Genomic DNA, 23,487 nt, shown 5'->3' with positions numbered 1-23,487 from the left:
TATTAAAAAAACAACCTCCTGCTTTTCCTCAAAACAACAATTAAAAACATTCTCACCTTGAGTAGTGATCAAATTTTTGTGCTTTACAAAGACAATTATTCATTTATGCTGAAGGAACATAGCTACCTTTCAGATATTCATTGATTTTAAATTAAAAAGTAACTGCTATGTTCTACACAAAGGCCGACAACAATAATAAAGTAGTCCTTACTTAGTGTTATTTGTTGCAACTCCCTTGCATGTGCTGACAGGGAAACAAGGAGGGGAGGATCCAGGTTCCATAATCTAACTGATCAATAATCTAGATATCTCAATGCAGTGTAACAGATAATCAATGTGAGCAGAATTACTCAACCACAGCTAGCTGTTATTCCTAGAGCTAGGGTCTTCAGGTTCAATTGGCTGACTTTATTAATTTTTATCTTTCATCCTACTTGAATTCTTGTTTCCCATCTTCCCCATTGCTTCTTAGACTCCCCTTCATTATAGCAATTCTAACAAATACTGTATTCTATTACAGTGTGAGCTGTGCCCAGATGGCTCTTGCTGTCAGTGACCCTGCAATAATATTAGGACTTGCTGTGAACAAAGGAGAGGGAGGCTTAATGTTCCTTTGTGAAAGGTATATTAGATTTCATGTATTCCTCACCTATTGATGTAAAGTTCACTTTTGTACCAATTGAAGACACAGTTTTAGCAGATTACAAGGTCTGATTTTTAAACTTGGATATTATTTACATTTAAATTGAGACGTCTTCATATTGTGACTGATGTAACTTAAATAGTACGACAAAATGAGCAACTGATTTATTTCCTAGAGAAACACTTTAAATAAAAAAATTAACCAGTTGTTTGTGAGTCCCATTCAAATGGACTTTCAGGTGGTCTTTGTGTGAACAGAAGGATATACATGAACCCCGCTTTTTCAGGAAGCAGCAGCATATCTCAGCATGCTACCACAAAATAAAAACTTATTTTACAGTGTTTAAGGTTGATCTGGAAGTGTTGATAACTACACAGGAGACAGCAATATTCACTTAACTGTGTAATACTAGGGTTTTGTATTTCTCCATCTAGAAGAGACTGAGGACTAGACTAGGCATAACAGTTTACTCAGGTCTTCCTTATATGCTTGCAGAAAGGATGGGATCCTGCGGGTACTGGACTCAGCATCTCTCCCTCTGTATCTTACCCTCCCACAGTTGTAGACATTATTTCCCATTCCCAGAATCAGAACCAGCAGAAACAGTCTGACTGGGCAGTGGAGAGATCAGGCACATGAATAGGAAGTTTTAGGCTCTATCCCTCATGTTATTACACAGTGAACATAATGATTCTTTTCAGTCAAGAATGCTGAATTATTTTTGAAAGCTTCATATTCTGTTTTGAATGTGTGTTTTGGACTTGCCTTCTCCCATGACTGTTTTACCTGTGTGGGTCTAATAAGCTATAATTGTTGGTTTTAGTTTTATGAGGGGATATCGTAAAGTTTTGTAAAAGCTTTTTATTGTTCTTTATACGATTTTGTTCATATTATGAAAATATATGACATTCTCTGTGGAATTTAATTTACTGATTGTTAATTAAATATTGAATGGTAATTAATGGTCAATAGCTTTGGAATCGGAAGCCCATATGATTACAAGATTGTGCTGCACAGACAGGACATCTTGATTCATTAGAAAATGATCAGAATCCCAAACCAGGCATTTCTCCTATTGAAACCAACCAAAATGTCACAATTTCATCTTAAGATTTAGTCACAGTATTGTGACTTCAATTTGAAGGCATGTTGCTCCCTGCTGTTCCTGTCTGCACAACATCTTGCCAGGGGGCTATTCAGACGTTATTTTTGTTAGCACAACTATGCGAATAACCTCACTCATGCATTCTAGTTTTGTTCTTCATACTACTTTTTTTTATCCGAACTGCATCTATGCTCATCTCTGAGAGTTTTTTTTTTTCCTCACACATGTCAGCACTGTGAATCAAGATAGAGTCAATGATGTGGATGTATTCATAACATGTTCAAGCCGTGCAGAGGTTTATCCTGGTTTACCCTGAGTCTTTTCACAGCAGTTATTCTCACAGCCAACAGTGCAAATCTTTTAGGAAAACTAAAAAAAATATCATCCTGGGGATTTGCAGGTTTTGGATAGCCCCCAAAAAACTTTAATGGATGCATTTGAAATGCATGTAACAGACATTAACCCCACATTCATCCAGGATTTTTTTCACTGTCTGAATAAACCCCCGGTGAACTGTTCTGGAGAAGCTGAAAGCCTGCTTACTATATTGCAACAGTTTGATTGGTCCTCGTACAGGTATTGCCCAAATGTGCATTACGAGATCAATTCTCAGAGTTATTTTTTAATCCTCATCTAATGTGAATCTACCCCCACACCACCCCCTTTGACCAATGATTCTACCTTTCTGAATCATTTTGTATCATTGGGCAAGTTCTCTGATCAGTTTCCCTATAAGTTTTCAGCCAAATAAATGTAATCTTCCGCTTTTCTCTTTCTATACTGTTTCTATTGCCAGTGATGCAGAGAGGATGTTAAAAACCAAACTCAGATACTACTTACTGCTTCTTGTTATGGTTGTTTTAATGAATTTTGATATATATCACCTACCTGATGATATCTTAGGCAAATAAAGTAGAGAATATGTTGTTTTCTATTTCATTTGACTACATCCTTGCAATTTATTTGCATTTGTTAAAAGTAAGTTTAGTTTAGTTTCATCTTTAATTTAATTAACCTGTTCTGAACTTTAGTTGTGGAGGTGGAGGACTCAAACAACCTTAGCTCACTTTATATTAATGTATTAATCTTTTCAGTCAAATAATGGAGAGTTCTTAAAATCTTTTTGGGAAACTGCATGAGTAGTTATTGGAAGGTATTAGAGTTCTCCGATATATGTCTGAACTGACCTATATCTCGAAGTGATTGTTATGAGTTCCAATTGTCCAGTAATCCAGAACACTACAGGACTAACTTTTCATAGGATGAGTTAAAATGGATTTAGTCCCAATGGCAAAACTGGAGTATTTAGATCGCATTTAATCAAAGTTTATCCATGATTCCTGGAGTTCCAAAAGGGGTCAAAACCTTTTCAGAGCATCTCAATCACAACAGGTTTCTAAAGCTACAAATGGTGTGTAGATAAGATTGAGAAAAATATCCCATTCATTCCCAAATTCCTCAGTACTAAAAACTCTGGATCACTTGATGAAATTATTTGAATTTTTTTCAGGATAAAGAGATCTAAATGTTTCTTCACACAGCTATTTATATTACTTCTCCATCCAAAATAATGTTCAGTTTTAGAAACAGTGCAACTCCATCTTTGTTGAAATAATTTTTATAAAGATTTTAATTTTACTATTTTACTCTCTATTTGGCTATTTCCTTGCTGTTGATAGTATATCTTTCCATTAATTGCTTACAGACAGACAAGTGTCCATTTAGGATCGTTGTGCATGGGTGATATCAAACGAAGAAGAAAAGCTGCACCACTTCCAGGACCCACTGGTAAGCAAATTTACCATGCCCAATTACCAACTTTTTATTTGCAAAACAGCATAGAGAAAGAAAGAGAGACAGTAGTAACCCACAGGTTTCAGTCTCCTTATAACAAGGTTTGAGGAGGGTTTTTTTGCAATTCATTTGAAAGGATGTTTCAGAAGTTGACAAAGGAATTTTTAATGGTGCTTCCTACACTTGCCAAGGGAGAGAGTACAACTGATCTTAGTGTGATATACTTCTGAATAAACATGTATTGAGTTGTAATCTAAGATTGTGTTGAAGCCTGGCACAGAAAACAGTGTGAGATGTTGAAGCTCACCCCAGGTTTGTTACTGTTTCTGGCCTGTTGTCTCATACTACTCATAAAAATATGAGTTCACTGTACAAAATCTGCATATTTTACACACACACACACAAAGGCATCTTCTGAAAGATACTTTCAAATGTACCAAAAATAGGCCTGTATTTGTGGTATATCATATGATAGATTGACTGGTCAAGATGTACTATATCTTTGTAACTGTGGATATTTGAAAGTTGCAGTACTATGCTGTTATCAGTAAGAATATATTATTATTATTATTATTATTATTATTACTTTTTAAAATGCATAAAGATACGTAATTCAAATGTGCATTCAGATGTGGCCTTCAGAGCTGTCTCAGGGCTTACCTAAATTTGCCATTCTGCTAGTATGAGTTTTGATTTCCACAATGTTTTATTCATCAGTGACAGTAGCAGACCAAAAACCATCTTTAAAAGATTGCCAGAGCACTTCAATGGCAGTAACCTGGAAAAACAAAATGTGTGGGTCAGGTCCTAAGACTCCAACCATATGTATAGTGAAAAGGGGAAAAAAAGGTTAATGGCTATGGAGAGGATAATATAATTATTTCTACAAGGTGATTTTAACAGAAGGAAGTCGTTTTGTTAAGTGTGTGTGAGTATAAAGCAATATAAAATTAACTTTAGTATACATTTTTTACCCAAACTAGCAACCTGTTCACTGCTTTTTTATTTTAGTGTAAGGTAGCACACCTGTTGTATTGCTGGTGATGGCAAAAGTACCAAGCATTCTCACAAATACCTTCTTGTTTTTTTGGTTTAGCCAGAACTTTGGAGTCTTTAAGGCAATAGGGGGAGGATTTTTATTTGAAGTAAGAGATTCAATAGGGGTTTGAGTTTGACATTAATGCTACTGCTCTAAGAGGACTAAATTCCAGAGTACGAATGTAGGAAAGTGCGACCCATATTAAAGATTGACAGAACAGTAAAGAGCATGAACGGTGAGCCCTACATGCTCCTGGTACAAATCTCACTTCAGCTAGGAACACATTAGATGTCCCCCGATCATGAGTCATGATCTTTCACTTTTGTTATCTCTTTCCACCATAATAAGGTGACACAGACACTGAATTACCTGTATTGCAACTATTTCATTGTCCTATCAACAGAGACATGCACCTAACCTCTGCCAGTGAAAGCCACTGTCCAATCAAGGATACACTAGCTAAGGCTAAAAGAGACCCCCTTCCACAGTGCAAAAAATCAAGGTCCTACTGACTTCAGTACCACAATCAAATGCTCTAATATAGGGTGAAACAGACTGCCGCAGAGAGAGCTGGATTGGGGCTGTGGCAACAAACACCATGGTCCCAATCTGCCTTTTTGCCGGCACAAAAAGAAGCAGCAAATTGCCAGTCCTTTTTGCACCAGCAAAAAACCAGCTTTTCCCGCCCCACTGCAGTTTTACAGCATTCCTGCAACATGCAGCATCTAAATGCTGTGCCACCATATGTGGGCAACTGGGTGGCATGAAGCTGGCTTGTGGGCAGCTTTAGAGCACGCGGTGTCAAAACGCCGCACTCTGATGCCACCCGGATGCCGGTGCAAAGGGGCAGTCTGTTTCACCCCTGTGGTTCCTTTATACAATGTGGGAGTGAGTGCTACAATGCACTGCACTCAACCCTGCTGAGGTGGCAAATAGTACATTATTTAAACTGATGTTGTGTGTTTATTGGTCTGTTGTTGTTCCCCGCCTCAATCCATGGGGAGGGTTAGATAAGATATAAATTATTATTATTATTATTAGTAGTAGTAGTAGTAGTAGTAGTAGCAGTAGTAGTAGTAGCAGTACATTGCCTTGATCCACAGACCTGATTTGAATACATACACAGGCTTTTAAAAATGAGATGCTGTGATTTTTGCGATCTGGAAACAGTGGTTTTTAATCTAGAAGCTCCTTTCCTTCATTTGCAGGGCCTTTCTTTAATTACTGGGTTGTATGCCACTGTCTCTGTTTAGAGAAATCTTGTAGCACCTTTGAGACTAACTGAGAGTAAGAAGTTGGCAGTATGAGATGCATTTGCTGAGGAAGTAGACTTTAGTCTACAAAAGCTCATGCTGCCAAGTTCTTTCTTTCAGTTAAGTCTCAAAGGTACTACAAGATCTCTACATTCTGATTCTGCAGACTAACATGGCTATATCTTTAATTTCTGCTTAGAGAAGACTTCCTCTGTTCTTGCTCAGTTTTCTGGCACTGAAAAAAAAATTAAACAGAGGCATTAATCAAGATATTTATCATTTTTGTGTGTCTTTTTAAACACACACTGACATGTTTTCTTTGACAAAAAGTGCATATATAAGATTCAGAAATTAACATGCCATGGTGAGCTATTATATACAGTAATTCTAGACATAATCAGATGTGGTTTCCTTCCTTTTGAAGGGAAAAGGGCTTAGTTATCCATAACTGGATGTTTCTGTACACTTCATAGTGATGTCCAAAAATAATTTAATTATTTATTTAGATATTTATCCAACTTTATTCCAAAGGCTCAGATCTTTAAAAAAGTCTATTCATAGACCTTAGACTGTAGCAAGAATGTGAAGAAACAGTTTCAGATGCTGCATTCATAAATGTCCAGTGATAAGATAGTTTTCCCTATCTTCCCATGCAGTATGTTGAACAGCCTTATTTATATATGCTTGGAGAATAGATAGTATGATGGCACTAACAAATTGTAGGAATAAGGTGTTTGAATATTTGAAAATCCTCTGTTCAGCACCTGTGCTGCTGTGTACTTTCAGATACATTACAAGCCTGCAGACTACTGTAGCTAGAAGTGTTATTGGTTAAACATTTATTAATTGTGACAAGAACACCCAATTTATTTCAGCGCTCTGGCTTATTTACTGCTCTTTCACCTTTGTATTTTGTATTGAAAAAGTAAAATGAATATTGATAGAGTTAGCTATTGATTTCTAAATTTATAACATGTTCTCAGCCTTGAGACAAAGTCACATACCAATAGCATTGTGTGCATTAGTAACAAAGAATGTAGATTTACTCTGAACAGCAATGAGAAACTGTTGAAGCAAGAAACTTTTAGCAGTGGAGAGCATTTTATAGTTTGAAAAATGTCATCTGTAAAGGTGAACTAAAGCAGTGAAGAAAATAAGGTGAATTCTATCAAAAAATTCCCAGTTGAAACCTGAAGTAAAAGGACCCTCATCTGTATTTTTTTTTTTTGAAAGAGGAAACATTTGACTTTATAGTCTACAATAAAGCTTTTTTAACATTTCAGCAACAAACCAGCAAGAGTACCAACTGAAACAAAAGATAGCTCTCCTCGTATATTGCCTACAGTTTACATACAACCTTCTAAAAATTTCAAAGAATTGTTGCAACACATTGTTCCTCTTAGGGCAACCATGAATTTGTTTCAGGAAATAAATACCTAAAGGAATTGATGTCTAGTGAAGCAATATAGTATCTGACATGGGAGCATGTCATTTTGAATGCCTTTGTCGGCTTGCTAACCACCTGAACAGTAATACTATTCAGTATGGATCCTTAAGAGGCTTTATGGCAAAAACAGAGTGCCCTTGAGTCAGTGAGTGTTGGGCACACTCACACATCGAGTGTTGTGCTTGCATTCTTGAGAACATTATGCTGATTCCCTGGAATGTGGCTTAGGAAATCAGAACAGCCAACAATCCAGTTCTAGTATTCAGTGAAGTCCTTTTTTCCTAATAAAAATAATTCTGTGTATATTATAAAGGACAATCAGTACTGATATTTTCTTGGATGCTTGCCTTGCCTAGCAAATCTTTGCATCCTACTTAGATCCAAACACTTCAGAGTGATGTGCATGTCCTTAACTGGTCTCGCATATTCATTCAAACATACTGCAGGTAGAACCACAAATGAATATTTGGAAGCAAAAATAAAGTGCCCCAAGGAAACGTCTGTGTCTGAGATTCTTCCAGGGTTCTGCAGATTTGCCAGTGTTTGTTGCTTGGTATAGGTCTTGTGACATAATTTCCACAGTTGACTATCCTCTGCACCATATATTTTTCTGGAGCCCAGTTGTCCCCATATTCTAGATTGCTTCCTCCTCAGTACCAAACTTGTCTATATCCTCTGTCAATCTCAAGAACAGTCTCAACAGGTACAAAGCATTCTTTTATCATTTATCCAAGTCATTACTCCTTAGATATCTTCCTCCTCCTCCACACATCTAGCTCTACATATTCCTCTCTGTACCAGCTTTTTTCTACCTGGTGTCCTTCAGAAAACATTACCATTGATTGGATTATGTGAGTTGTAGTCTATCACATCTGGAGGGCATCAGGTTGCAGGAAGCTATTTATACTCATGCAAAGTCTGACTATCAGGTTGTGGAAACTTAATTTAATAATTTTCAAAGGGTATTATTATGGAACATACAAAATATGTTTAGTACTTGCCAATGAATAATCCCACCAAAACCTACGGTAGTCATTTTGGAAAATATCTGAGGATGCCCCTCTTCCCCAAAAAAGGTTATATGAGAGAGAGCCAAAGGAACCTGCAACAGTACAGAAGATTCTCTTCTAATATCTCTCAGAATACTCAACCAGAATGGCCAATGCTCAGGAAGTATGGGATTTGAAGTTCTATAGACTACTGGTTCTCAAATTGCAGGGTAGGACCTCTTGGGGGGGGTTCAAGAGTTGTTCAAGGGGGGCATGAGACTTGAAGGCCCTGATCCCTCCTCCTCTTCCTTTTCCCAAACTTTTTCATGTGTAAAATCTACACACATTGAGTTAAATAGTGAACTTATTTTTAAATTTGAACGATGTTATTTCCTTATAAAATGTTAAAATATGAATATACATGAATGTGCAAATGAAAACACACATACTAAACAAACAAAAGAATACTACTACACATCACATACTACATTGATTTGGGAGGCATGATGACACCCTTGTAAGGGGAATCACAAAGGTAAAAAGTTTGAGAACCACTGCTGTATTCAGAAGTGTAGATAGATACAAAGCTAGTGCAAGTTATGCAAGCCAATGCAGTGTATAAAAGCAGAGGTCTTCATATTACTCAAAAACATGCTTAATTCATATCAGATGTCTTCCAGATATCTTTGGATCTTTAAACCAAAGATTTAATTCTGGTTGCCTTCTTAATTGCATAGAGAATTTGCTTATACAGAAAATATCAAAATGTGATTTCAAAGTACCAAAACACAGAATCATTGTTCAGACACTAAAAGTACACGAATGCTTTTCTTGACCATTTTCACAAAGCTGCCTTTTAAATTTGCTATATAACTAGTATCGCATTCATGCAGGGTGTGAAGTACTTCATTTAAGAAAATCATGCAAAAATATGTAAATATACTGCTGAACACCACTGAAACTCTGGCCTTGGAATGTAGAAATGTTTCAGACTTGCTTTAAATCTTTTCCATCTAAAATCCTGTAAATGCTGACACTATAATAGCAAAAAGTTAGTAAATGATCTTTGCTTTTAAAAAAAGGCTTTAATATTTTGTCTGGTGTGGTAAACTACATGCTGTATTTTGGGGCTGATGCACATTGGAATGACTGGTATTATCAACTCTGATTTTTTGTAAAAATGTGTTTTAATGAAAAACCTGACAGATTCTCAATTATAGCGTGTAATATCAAATGCTTCTATAAGGTCATCATGACTCTCTTTAACAAGGTAATCAAAAGGCTAAATGTTTTCATTCCATTCAAAAATTGCCAGCAAAACTATTTTGCTGACGTCTAATGTGGCAGTGATTAAAAATCAGACTTGAATATGTGCACTGCCAAAATGATGATTTGAAAATACTGTGATTATACTATTCCAACAGAGGTTACCCGGGCCCGGCTTCTGGTGAAGGTCAGCCTTATGATCTGTTTATGGAAGAAAGACAGATTTGGGTTAGCTGGATAAGCTGGGGCAAATTTACAGTGCAGTGGGCACTAGAGGTTACTTCCAATTCAATTTATGATTTATATTCCAGCAATTATAGAACAAGCTTTCACATTGACTGTATTAAACAAAAGTTTCTGTCAATTTTGTATGAACAGCCTAATCAAAAGTTCTGTCAAAGAGAAGAACAAATAAAATGTCCTTAGTGTACGGCTTTAGATGCTGGAAGTCCAATTGCATAATGCTATGTCATGAACATGTAGCAAGCCTTCTGAGCTCCTCTTCCCAGAATGATGTCCCTTTGCTATTCAAGGCACCACTGAAACTCTGGAAAAAGTCATTATGTTCTTTAGTGTGGCTTGAGGAGTTCATAGCAGAAAATGGATAAACACTGTTGAATCCGTGATGTCCTATCCTGAAACAAAGAATTGGGCTCTATAATTATTGGGAGACATTCCCAGCCTTACTGCCCAGTTTGCTCTTAACTGGAGCTGCTAAGGTATGAACTTGGAACCTTGTGAAATCAAAACAAATGCTCTGCCTCAGAACCTCTATGGCAGTGATCCCCAAATTATTAGAGTATGTAAACACCAGGTTAATAACAACTTCCCACAGGGCACTTACTACCGTAGCTCCTAAATTATGGAATGGCTTGCTGAAGGAGATCCATCTCATTACCACCTTTAAGAAGGCATTTAAAACGGATCTCTTCTGGCAGGCCTATCCACCCAATCTGCTATAAAAGAGTTGGAAATACCCCAACTCTATTTGTAAAGATATGTATTTTAAATGATGATTTAGTCTATGTATTGTATTGATAGTGGTTTTACTGTTTTATTGAGTGTATTTTATATGAAATTGTAGTTTGTTATCTTGTAATGTTGTTTCTATTGTTGTAATCCCGCCTTGATCTTCAGGGAGAGGCAGGAAATATAAATAAAAATTATTGTTGTTGTTGTTGTTAAATTGTGCCCTTTCAGAGATTTTGGACTTCAGCTCCCATAACCCTCAGTCATGTTGGCTAATAGTCTTGAGATTCTGGGCTGAAATCCAAATCTCTTCAAGGGCACAGTTTGGGGACTGTACTCTATCACATCTGTTTAACCTTATCTGTACATTGGTATTTGGTTCAGTATTAAATAGCAGGTTTTATCAAGAAATGAGTACACATGTAGAAATTCTGGTTATCAGCAATTGCATCAAGATGGTGGTGGTGGCAGCAACCTAGAGGCAGACCAGTTTACAGGCCTTTACTTTATACCCTTTTCACTCGCTGTTTAGCCGCTCTTCCCTTGTTGTTTCATCCAATAAAATGAGGGATTTGAAGTAAATAGGTGTTGTTACTCTTCTGTTTGCTTCAACTAGTGCACATGTTGAGTTCCATTTTCTCTTCCAACCTGCTGGTGTCTCCTTTTCTTGTATACAGATGTGAAGATGCTTTGCTGGCATTAGGCCAGTAAATTTCTACTATCGGGATTGTTGTTATTATAAGCCTTCTATTACTTTAACCTAACTTTGCTTATACCTAAGCTGCCTCTCTTCCCAGGGCAAACAGCCATTTATTTCATAACATTCATAGAATCATAGAGTTGGAAGAGACCACAAGGGTAGGGTTGCCATAATTCTCTACTATAAACTGGGACAAAATGTGGGACAAAATTTAGACCAAAATGTAGGACAATTGTAGGATAAAATTTAGACCAAAATGTAGGCCATTTAAGAAAAATTGATGACCTTAAATGTCCTACATTTGGGGCTAAATTTTATCCTACAATTGCCCTACATTTGGTCTAAATGTTGTCCTACATTTTGTCCTGGTGTATAGCAGAGAATTATGGCAACCCTACACAAGGGCCTTCCAGAAAGTTAGAAAAGACCACAAGGCCCCTGCCATGCAGAAACTCTCAATCAAAGCATCCCTGACAGATGGCCATCCAGCCTCTATTTAAAGACTCCAAAAGAGACTCCACTACACTCCAAGGGAGTGTGTTCCACTGTTGAACAGCCCTTACTGTCAGGAGGAGCCTCCTAATGTTAAGATAGAATCTCTTTTCCTGTAACTTTTATCCATTGCTCCAGCAGAAAACAAGCTCGCTCCCTCTTCAATATGACATCCCTTCAAATATTTAAACAGAGCTATCATATTTCCTCTTAACTTCCTCTTCTCCAGGCTGAAAATCCCCAGCTCCCTAAGTCATTCCTCATAGAGCATGGTTTCCAGCCCCTTCATCATTTTAATCACCCTCCTTTGGGCATGCTCCAGTTTCTCAACATCCTTTTTGAATTGTGCCCAGAACTGAACACAATATTCCAGGTGGGGCCTGACCAAAGCAGAATAGAGTGGCACTATTACTTCCCTTGATCTAGACACTAAACTTCTATTGATGCACCCTAAAATTGCATTGGCCTTTTTAGCTACCTCATCACACTGTTGACTCATGTTCAACTTGTGGTGTACTTGGACTGCTAGATCCCTTTCACATGTAGTCTCGTTCAGCCAGATGTCCCCCATCCTACATCTATGCATTTTATTTTTCCGCCCTAAGTGCAGCAACTTACATTTCTCCATGTTGAATTTCATTTTGTTAGCTTCGGCCCAGCTTTCTAGTCTATTCAGATCATTTTGAATTTTGATCCTGCCCTCTGGGGTGTTAGCTACTTCTCTTAATTTGATGTCATCTGAAAATTTGATATGCCCCCAATTCTTTCATCCAAGTTATTGATAAAAATGTTGAATAGCACTGGGCCCAGGACAAACCCCTGTGGGACCCCATTGGTCACTTCTCTCCAGGATGAACATGAGCCATTGTTGAGCACCCTTTGGGTTTGGCCAGTCAACCAATTACATGTAACAGTTACCTTGTCTAGCCCACGTTTTACAGAACTTTTGATTAGGCTGTTCATACAAAATTTACAGAAACCTTTGTTTAATACAGACAGTATGAAAGTTTAGAACATTCTATTCTGCAATAGATGTCAAGAGCTTCAAAAGCACAAATGAGGCAAACAGAATCTGAAAAGCAGCCCAACCTCTTCTAGAACACAGCCATACAGCCTGAAAGCCCCACAAAAATCTATAGATTCCAATCATGAAAGCCTTCATCTTCTCAGCCCAGCCTGTTACAAAATTTTTTTTATTGTTACTCCCAACTACAATAGAACCATTGAATCACCTGAATTTACCTTTGTGTTGAGTCACCATCCAACAATTGATTCAGTGCATCTACTCTAGTTGGGACTAAACAACAGGATTCTAGTCATGCAGTTGGATGATGTAACTATTCATCAGTGCCTTGATTAACTGGGTTTACAGAAAGAGCTACCGTGTGCATTCTTTATTGACCATTGACAAAATAAGGTGCATTGGCAGATAGCTGCATAGCAGACTAGGAGTGTGTGTGTGTGTGTGTGTGTGTGTGTGTGTGTGTGTGTACGCGCACACACCCTAGTGCTATTGCTTTTCTTTGAATACCCCAAAAGGGCTAGTTGTATCCAAAATTTAGTTCAAACAAATGAGGTGGAGTGTTGCATGATACAGGAGGAGCTTGGACTTTTGTCATACTTAACTGGATTACTTAAATGGTTTTTGGAATCATAATTTTTACTTAAAATTAACATATTACTTTATAGCTGAAAGCAATCCTTCTATCCATATGAACATTCCATTTATTATTATTATTATTATTATTATTATTATTATTATTATTATTATTCACACTTGATCTAGGGGATCCTTTAGGAAAAACAGTGTGGAGCAAGAAAGCTTGATGTTTTGTGAACAATACAGTACTCTGATAGTACAGCTTCCTTGCATCAAGATCAAAGCCTACTGTTTTAGACCTTTGCATTTTGCTGGCTGGTTTAAGCATCCACAAATAGAGAACTGAAAGGAATAACCTGAATATTAAATGCCTTCAGAAAAAAGGGGGAAGATGTACTAGGTTCTAAAGTGAAGCAGCATGTATCTCCCCGTTTTCCATTGGCTGTTTATCCAACATCAATACAACACTTTAGGAGCCAAATTACTAAACAAGCTGCCAATTAGGCTTGCAGTCAGCTGGATAGATTAGTGGCTAAGAGAGGCAGATACAAGATTTTCATCTCTTGAGCCAATTACTCAAGTGAATTACCATCCACAGTGCTCCTTGGGAATTTAAGGTAGAAAGACGAACTCTGCTGTGATAGGCATAACTGAGATCCTGGATAGGGGGGTTAGGGTTATTGGGCCACATTGTGCAAAAATTGCTGGGGAAAAAAGAGATCCTTCTAGGAAGGGACTTAAAGGATTTAGGGCTGCTAGGCATGCTGGCAAAGAAAATAATAGTTGTGGGGTGCCATACTGCAGCAAACTTGTTAAATTCACATGTGCTAATCTTTTAAAGGGGAAGAGAGAACCAAGACTACTACAGTTATAATTCCTGTTTTGAAGCAAGAAAAAAATCAGCCCTGAACATTAAAAGGTGCTACACCATGAAAAAAAAATGATTAGACTCTGCTACTATTTTCTATGCACGTTACTAAAAATACTGGAGAAAGAATGATAGTCAATGATAAATCCAGAATTATAGAGTGAGAAATAGTTGGTATGGTGAAAATGGCACATCAGTTATGAGTAAATTAACTATTTAGATTGGTATTTATTTTAAAAATAATTTTATTATGAAAGCTGTTGCTTTGGGCTGTCATTTTAGAACAGACATTCTTCTCACATACAAAAGAAAAAATGCTCTTCTAATAGGATTCCTACTATAACACTCACATGCTTCTTCTACAATGTGTTATTTTTTTAAAAAAATCAGAACAACTATTTTGTTTGCATGTCTTTAATCAGCTGACTCCTGTAGAAATGTAGAAAAATAAAATGTACCAGTCAGTGTATGTAAAGCTTTTCCCAATAAGCACATGCCTAAATGATGACATCCAAAGTGGTCTTTGAACTAAAGGGGGCAACTTCCTAGGATTTCAGGAGCAATTTGCTGTCTCCAAGACTAACTACAAGCTGCACCAGCTGAACAATCAGACTTGGTACTGTCTGAATGTCCACATGTAATTTCTTCAGGGGCTGTCCACATCTTATTTAAAAGGGTCAGGTGTGGTGCATTTTGTTTTAATGGAAAATTGCTACTCATGGGAGATTCCAGAAGCAGGAAAGGGGTTTATGTTTGATTTGGCACAGAGCACTGGGGCTGTAAAAATGTCCTAGTGGACCAAATACAACCCATAGATTTTACTTGCTCATGCCTTCCTCTAAATAATTTTGTTGTGTAAATGAAACATGAAAGTGGCATCATTTCCCAGTTCTTTTGAACCTCATTAGTCTAGTGGGTTGTTTTTTTACAGCTGCACAGTTTTGTTTTTCTGTTTTGCTGTTTAGTGGTTATTCAGTATTGTACAGCAATCCACTAAATTCCAACTGAGTTCACTGGGCCTTACTTCCTTGTAATCATATTTAGACTGGCAACATTAATATTCTAAGAAAGGAAAAGCAGCATCACTTTTCTTATGGACATGAAAAGGAAGAACATTTCTCAGCAATATTTCTAATGTTTAATGGGATAAATGGAATGTTAATCCTACCCAGAATAGACCCATTTTAATGACTGCAATTTGATAATTTCAACTGACTTATGTTTCAGTGATTTCAGGGGGTGTGCATGATGTGTGACATATATTGAATTTAGCCCAGTATTCACACAGAGTAAAAAATTATAGTTTTTATTTAATCCAGGCTAATATTATACTATTTTGGCATTTACTGTATTTGTAATTCTATATAAAGATAAAATATAAAAACTGGCAAAGCACAAGCTTTGTAAATGTAACAAATGTAAAACAAATGTTACAGATATAGATAACAAATCAGAAGTTCTTGGTTTTCTGAGTCCTGCTGAAATTTGCACACCACAGTACAACACTATTTCTTAAATATTAAGCAAATGAAAACCTGAACTTCAGCAAGCTGTTGTATCCCAAAATGATTAAACAGATGTGAAAGCCTGCAGCAGCATTAGACCTCTGATCTGATTTTTAGCTTACAGATGGAATTAAATTAATTCATGGCAATCCTTGTAAAATCAAGGGTATGGCAGTGAATGCTAGTGCTCTGTTTAACCAGAACATACCTGTTCCAACAGATGTTGAGAAAAATTGCGTGTCTTAATTTTCATAGAAATCTACCTTTAATGACATCATAAATATTATTTTGAAATAAAAATTTAACTGCAAGGTTTGTTTTCTCTCCCCCCCCCCTTTCTCTCTTTCTTTTAAAGGAGTGCCTTGATTTACCATATACAAACTTTATTGCCTTTTAATTTTATTGGCTTTATATTAAGTCTCTAAACTATTTGCTTACACAAGGATTGTCTCCAGAAATTGTGAGAGTACACATTTGTAAAATTGTAAGACAATATATTTTGCTTTTCTCTGATTACTCAGTGGAGTTCTTGGGAATTCTGTGGCTTTTATTTTGGCAGTAAAAGTCTCTGGTCCAGCAAATGTTTTTCTTTACTTCTGTCATGGCAACCACTCTAGTTACCATTTGGCAAATCAAAGACTATTTGTTCTGGTAGCAGTCAAATTTGCAGGTTCTCAAAGGCAGAAGGGGATGCATACCATTGGAACACCCACATACTCTTGGCAAGAAACTTTAACTGGAGTCTCTTAGTAGTTGTCACCCAATCTTCCCAGTCAAAACAGTTGGTGGTTTTCTCCCTGTCTTTCATAAGCGGTTTGCATAGCTGTGTTTCTTCCAGGTGGCAACAGCTGGTATTTTATCATTACCACCATGACTAGAATGTTTTCCCTAAAATAACATAGTCCTTTGCGGGTCGTTTCCATGCTAATATGTTCAATTCTGAAATAGCCCATTGAGAAACTAAAGCAATGTTTTCGTTCCATGGCAAAGAAGTCATTTTAATCAGTGAATAATAATAATAATAATAATTTCTGTTTTTATCCCGCCTCTCCAATGGATCGAGGTGGATTACAACAGTAAAAAATTACAATAATAAAACAATAATAAAATACATACATACAACATTATAAAATCATATTAAAATCACTAAAACATAAAAATTTGCATGAGACATCTTGGGGTAGTCAGGGTAATCCATATCAGTGAGAGTAAGATGATCAGACAGGGAAGGCCTGTCAGAAGAGATCCATCTTGATGGCTTTTTTTTAAAGCTGTCAAGATTGGTGATATGTCGGATCTCTTCTGACAGGCCATTCTATAATTTAGGAGCAGCTGGTGAAAAGGCCCTCTTGCTAATTGCAGACAACCTGGGTTATATTGGCTGCAGCAATTTTTTCCAGAGGACCTGAGTGTGCAGGTTGGATTGTATGGATGGAGGCGTTCCTGCAAGTAAGCTGGACCCAAGCCATTTAGGGCTTTAAAGGTTATTACCAACACCTTGTACTGTGTCCAGAAACTAATAAGCAGCCAGTGCAGGGATTTTAGGATTGCTGTTATGTGGTCACCTCTAGAGTTTCCAGCGACCAATCTGGCTGCCATATTTCGAACTAATTGAGGTTCGGAACTAGGCACAAGGGTAGCCTCATGTAGAGTGCATTACAAAGGTCTAGTCGAGAGGTTACTAGTGCGTGTACTAACAATTCTAGGTCCCCTGGCTCCAGGTAGGGTCGCAGCTGGCATATCCACCAAAGCTGATAATAAGCACTCCTGACCATCGCATCTTGGTCCAGGCCTCAGAGAGAGAGAAGAATGCTGGACCTGATTCCCTCCCCCCCTCACCATTCCCTTCTCCTTTTGTGTCGTGTCTTTTAGATTGTAAGCCTGTGGGCAGGGAACTGTCTGTTATCCCCTCTATTGTAAACCGCTCGGATTCCCAGTGATTGGGCGGTATATAAATAAAACCTATTATTATTATTATTATTATTATTATTATCTGAGATGTCATTTGGAGAGACGAGTCCAGGAGTACTCCCAAGCGGCAAACACAGTCCTTTAGGGGAAGTGTGACCCCATCCAGGACTGGTTGACATATCTCCATATCGGATTAGGGGTTGCTATAGCAAGTACCTCCGTCTTACCTGGATTCAGTTTTAGTCCAGGAGCCCTGGTGGCGCAGTGGTTAAATGCCTGTACTGTAACCATTCACTCAAAACCACAAGGTTGCGAGTTCAAGACCAGAAAAAGGGCCCAAGCTCGACTCAGGCTTGCATCCTTACGAGGTTGCTAAAATGAGTACCCAGACTGTTGGGGGCAAATTAGCTTACTTGCTAATTAGCTTACTTGCTGTTCACCGCTATGTTCTTTGGAATAGCGGTATATAAATAAAACAAATTATTATTAATTATTATTATTAGTCTGTTTTTCCTCATCCAGTCCATTACCTCTTTTAGACATTCATTCAGAGAAGAGATGCCACCCTTAATCACTGCAACAGTCTGAGGCATGGCGAAATATATTTGGGTGTCATCAGCATGCTGATAACACCCCACCCCATGTCTCCAGATGACCTCCCCTAGCGGCTTCATGTAAATATTAAATAGCATTGGGGACAGAATTGTGCCTTGAAGGACACCAGATCTGAGCTCCTTCTTAGAGGAGCAACTGTCCCTAAGCATCACCATCTGGAATCTGCCTGAGAGACAGGATCGGAACAACTGTAATGCATTACCCCTGATTCCCAGTTCTCCCAGACGTTCCAGAAGGATACCATGGTTGATGGTATCAAAGGCCGCTGAGAGGTCCAACAGTACCAACAGAGTCACACTTCCCCTGTCAATACCCAGATGGAAATCATCAACACAGTTCTGTATTCCTTACTTTTCTATTGATGAGCATTCAGAAATTTTGTATTTGATTTTACCCCATCTATTTTAGGTGGAGCAGAAGAACTGCATAAAAATTAAATCACAGAAAGTGCTGCCTCTTCAAAATACACTAAATAAAATAGCCGCAGTTTACTTAATGGCTTCAGAAAGACCTTATCAAATTTGTGAAGTTGAAGGCTTTCATGGCTGGCTTCCATAGTTTTTTGTGGGTTTTCCAGGGTATGTGACTGTGTTCTGAAAGAGTTTATTCCTGACGTTTCACTAGCATGTGGCTGGCATCTTCAGAGAACGCTGGCATGGAAGTGAGTGGGGTATAGATACTATGTGACCCTTAATTGAAAGGAAGTGATTTACGTGTTGGTCTGCTGTTGAATGGCAAGACTTCAGGGTGTCTATTTAATTACTGATCCATTGTGTGCTGGGCAAACCCCTTGACCCTGGGTGCTTTTCATTTACACATGCTGGGTCTTGATTTTGGTGTTTCTCAGGACTAGTAGCCAAACTTTGTTTAACAGTTTCTTCCCCTATGTGTTTTTCTGGGTCTGGCAGCCCTTCTAATATCTAAGTTTTTCTTTCTTTCTATATCTCTTGGAGCTGTGCCACAAACTTTTATAATGTTAGCATTCTCCCATTTGTCTTAAGGATTTGGGGGAAGGAAAGTTTTGTTGTGCAGGTGGAATGGCTTTTGTTCAAAACCACTCAATGAGTTTTCATAACTGAGGCAAGATTTAAATCAAGTTACAATCCACATCAAAATCCAGCTCTCAATTAGTATGGTAGGAGCAACAGTAAGTAATTTTGCCATACAATTAACAAAGCTGCTTTTTTGGCTTCTATATTTATAGGTGCTGAGTGGAACAGAATGCCTGGGTTTCAAACTTTGATAATTATATCCTGTGTTGAGGAGGAAAATTCATTATATTGTATATTAAAGTACTTAAGCATCAGTTAAAAACAAAACTGTTCCAATTACCTGTCAGTCACAGAAAATTGCATACTTTGTATTGAGGGGCTGACATCAAAAATAGATACATCAAAAGTTGCACATTTTGAAGTACAGGGTGTTCAGCTCTATTTTCCCTATACAATGTTGGTTTCTGTTAGCAGCAATTATCAAACAATCACTTCTTCAGGCCCTCATTTTAACTTTATGTGCTTATTATTAGCATTTGTATCCAACTTTTAGTGAAGAAAGGGAAAACTCTCTTCCTTGAGGTAGATTCTTCATCTGTTTCATTCTAGACCAAAGATATTTTTCTGCCTGAGGTGAAAGACAAGATGGTACCTCCTCTCTCCACATAAAGAAGCCAAGAAGAAGACTGGCAAATTAAAATTTTCAGCAATGGGAAAAGGCCTACATATGTCATTGCATCTGAGGGAAGGAAAGTTCATTGGCATACACAGCTCTCTTCTCCCAACCTTGCAAGCACTCCCTACCAACCAACATCTGCTTTCACTTCACTTTGCCTAAGGGTATAGCCAAATCCAGAACTTCTTCTGGGTAGTCAGACAAGTCTTGCCACTTGTACTGGTATATCTTGCCACCATATATACAGACAGGTGAGATCAGGAACAAACTCTGGCATGATAGAGATTGGTATGATTTGTGTAGTGTTTATATGGCCTGAGGGAATCAAATCAATATTTCTGCATGGAGTAACACAGTTGGATTTCTGTATTTAATTTCGTTTTTGTACCCATTGGGCCATCTTGGAATGTTGAACACATTTTCAGCATACAGTAGTATGTATTGTGTTAAATGTGTATAATTCTTTTGTTTTGAGCTAAGGAGAAAATTAGCCTATAACACTCTCAAATGAGCGTGCAACCTTCAGGTCAGTTTGTACAAAGACATCCTGTTCTTGCAGTCTGTTAGATAAATTAGGAGAATAAGAAGGTTTAAGGCTTATAGGGAGATTATCCTACTCTTCTGCATATGGCCGCTCTGGTTAATGCTATGTGTTTCTTTTAATCTCAGGGTTTGTGGGTGAAAACGCTCAACCCATCTCAGATAGCAACATTGGCAGTCGGATGCTCCAAAGTATGGGCTGGACACCTGGCACAGGCCTTGGACCAGATGGCAAAGGAATAGCTGAACCCATCCGAGCAATCCAGCGGCCAAAGGGACTGGGACTTGGATTCAGCTGACCCAAAGGGCACTCCGGCTGCTGTTCAGACATCACGACAACCACCTTAACTTTGAAATGACCAGAAATATGTTATTCAGCTGTTGTCAAAACATCCAGTAATTTCTGAGTACAGAAGCTTCAGTGTTTTCTATTGAAGTGGCAAGAAGCCAGCCTTTAGGACAGGCCCAGTCTTTGAATCCTAACTCTGTAATGGTGCTAATATTTTAAATTGTACTTTTTAATGTTTTATGTGGTCTTAACTATTTCTATTATCAAGTATTCCATGAACTGATTTGATTGCCTCTTCCCTCCCCCTCATTAAAGGGCTGCCAACATCACACATACACTTGGGGAATCTTTTCCCATTTTTTTCATAAGGTAGGCCACTCTTGCTGATTTTAATTAGCATATTAGATAGACAAAACAGCTGTTCTACTACCTAGGGCAGGAAAGAGAAGAATCATGTGGCCCATAGCCAAAAATGTCTATTGCAGCCCTTAGATTTTCAATAAACCTCTCCAAATATATTAAGAAAAATATTGACCAAAACCTTGATTTTGGGGCCAAAAATTTACATTAAGGATTCCAAACACTGTTTTGGCCTCCCTTACTCTGGAACAGTTTTTAAAAACAAACAAACAAATGTGATGTTGCAGTGCTTAACAGTCACCTGTAATAGCATTTTTGGGTGCTGATAGGACTTTCAGAGGAGCTGAAAATGGCCCTCTGACCTCTGGAGTGTGTCACCTTCTAACCTAAAACAAAGACAAAGATTCTATCAAGTGCTTTTCTGCAAATACCACATTTGTTTCAAAAGATTTTAGTAACAGGACACTAGACAACAAAGATATAGAAGTGCTTCAGTAAGGGATGTCCTATGTTGAAATTACCCCTGTGTAAATGGTAGAAGCTCTGTCTCTGTAGCAGCCACAGTCTTGCCATTAGAACTTACAGAGCCTTAATAAAGAGGGCCCTTCTGGTGTTTGCCTCTTTTCAGGCCAAAGTTTCATTTGGTATTTCTTCTGGTTTACAGTATTTGTTAATAACTAAATAAATGGCCCTTTATTTCCTAGCATACATTTTCGCATGAAAAAAGCATGGCAAATGATAAGTTCTTCTCACAAGCTGCAGTATGTAACTCCATCCTCTTCTTTCACCTAAGTCCATATACTCCAAGTACGCAATATTTTGGCAGGGGGAAGGTTTATTGATTTTAAACAAATATTTTAAATTGTACTGTCATCTTTTACCCAATCACTGTGAATGCGTATATTGAGTGGATTTAAAATGAGACAGTATGAATAGTATAGTCTTGGCTATAGTTGAAATTTGAGAATTTTTTTCTTAATTCAAACATATTGGCTGCCATGAGGCAGAATTCACTGTCTTGAATTCACTAAGGTAATTACAACTGTGTGACAACCACCTTAGTTTCTTACCTATGTAGTGTCTCCTGGCCTGATCCCCACCCAGTCCACACCTACTGGACAGCAGCTGCTACAATCAGTTGGGAAGAAGCTGACTGATGGTCCTGCCACCTCCCACAAGGAATATCCTTTGTAACAGTCAAAAGCAGGGTCTCTCAATTCCCCCATACACTGAAGACCCTTGTGTGAGTGTATGGGAATGTCACTCAGCTGCTTCTCAAGTGATGGGAACAGACCCCTGTTAATCACAGTGTTTCCCAGTAAGTTGGAAATTGGGGAACTCATGGTCTCTACATATCCCCCTAAACTAGGGAAGACATAGGGATCATGAATACAAACCAGTCATGAATGCTTAAGTCTAGGTTATAGATTTGTAACTGCCTTAGTGAACTCTGGATATATTCTATTATATAAGCGAAACCAGTTAAAATTATAAAACAGGCAATGTTTTCACAAATGAACAGTCATAATTTCAGTTTAACAGTTTGACTTGTCTTCTGATTCATTAAAGAGGTCTTCTATCCGTGGATTATGGGTTTTGTTTCCATTTGTATGTTAGCTTGACTTAGATGTATACCCAAAGTAATTACTTTAAAATTCATATATAGATGCTAGGTTATGGTCATATTCATATGTGACATCTTTCACTGCCCTCCTTAGCATAGTAATTTCCCCAAATTAGTGCTTTCAGAGAACAGTGGGCAGAATTATGTTTATTGTGGGCTTTCCTACCTGTTTCTTCCTACTGTAGTCACTGACCTCTGAAACCTACTGTGAGATTTGGTACAGAGGCTGCAGCTGGAATAAAATTTGTGTGAACAGAAAATAAAGATGAGGTTAAATGATAATATTCAGGACGTGCCACTCAAATATCACTGTAGCATAAGCAAGAAAGAGAATCAGTGCAGGGACAGACTGAGTTCCTACTAGCTCCCATTGTGTTCTCTGAGCAAAGTGAATCAGAAAACCAGCTGCTTGCCCATGTACCAGGATATCTGTAATATTTTCCTCTCACTCTCCACATCTGACTGTCTTGAGAAACTATATTCTACCTCTTTTCAATATGTCTTACAACAAGAAAAGAATGGAACCCAAATTGAAGATAAGGTGATGTTTCTAGCTAAGGAGACAAGGTTAAACATATTTTTTCAATTGAAGTGTTGTGCAAGCGTTTCAAATTGAGTCATGCTGTTCCAATGCAAAGTATCCCTAGAATGGGCCTGTAAATAAGTGATACACCTGATGTACTTGATGGTGGTGTTCTCTTTGTAAAAGTTGTTTTCTCCAACATCTTAACATGAGAAAGCCTCTAGACACAGGAAGAGACAAATCCTGGGCAAGAACATAAGCCATAGTGCTTTCACACATCAACTTTT

The 23,487-nt window shown here is 37.8% G+C and overlaps 1 protein-coding gene across 5 annotated transcripts in view; it reads left to right on the top strand.

The window, feature by feature from the left end:
• Positions 1-22,940, top strand: part of GPATCH2 (G-patch domain containing 2) — a 171,007-nt gene extending 148,067 nt beyond the window's left edge. For 2 of the 5 annotated variants that reach the window (XM_042478753.1, XM_042478784.1), the window contains 2 exons: positions 3,454-3,536; positions 20,534-22,939. In XM_042478753.1, the coding sequence (XP_042334687.1) occupies positions 3,454-3,536; positions 20,534-20,703 (253 nt within the window). In that variant the 3' untranslated portion in view covers positions 20,704-22,939. Of the gene's footprint in view, positions 1-520; positions 623-3,453; positions 3,537-20,533 lie in introns of those variants that run through there. The other 3 variants (XM_042478745.1, XR_006104974.1, XM_042478776.1) reach the window with 3 other exon arrangements.
• Positions 22,941-23,487: the final 547 nt, after the last annotated feature.

Source organism: Sceloporus undulatus, chromosome 1 (assembly GCF_019175285.1).
Source record: "Sceloporus undulatus isolate JIND9_A2432 ecotype Alabama chromosome 1, SceUnd_v1.1, whole genome shotgun sequence".
Classification (NCBI taxonomy): Eukaryota; Metazoa; Chordata; class Lepidosauria; order Squamata; family Phrynosomatidae; genus Sceloporus; species Sceloporus undulatus.
Note: the sequence above shows the minus strand (reverse complement) of the source record. Positions and strands in the feature narration are given on the sequence as shown.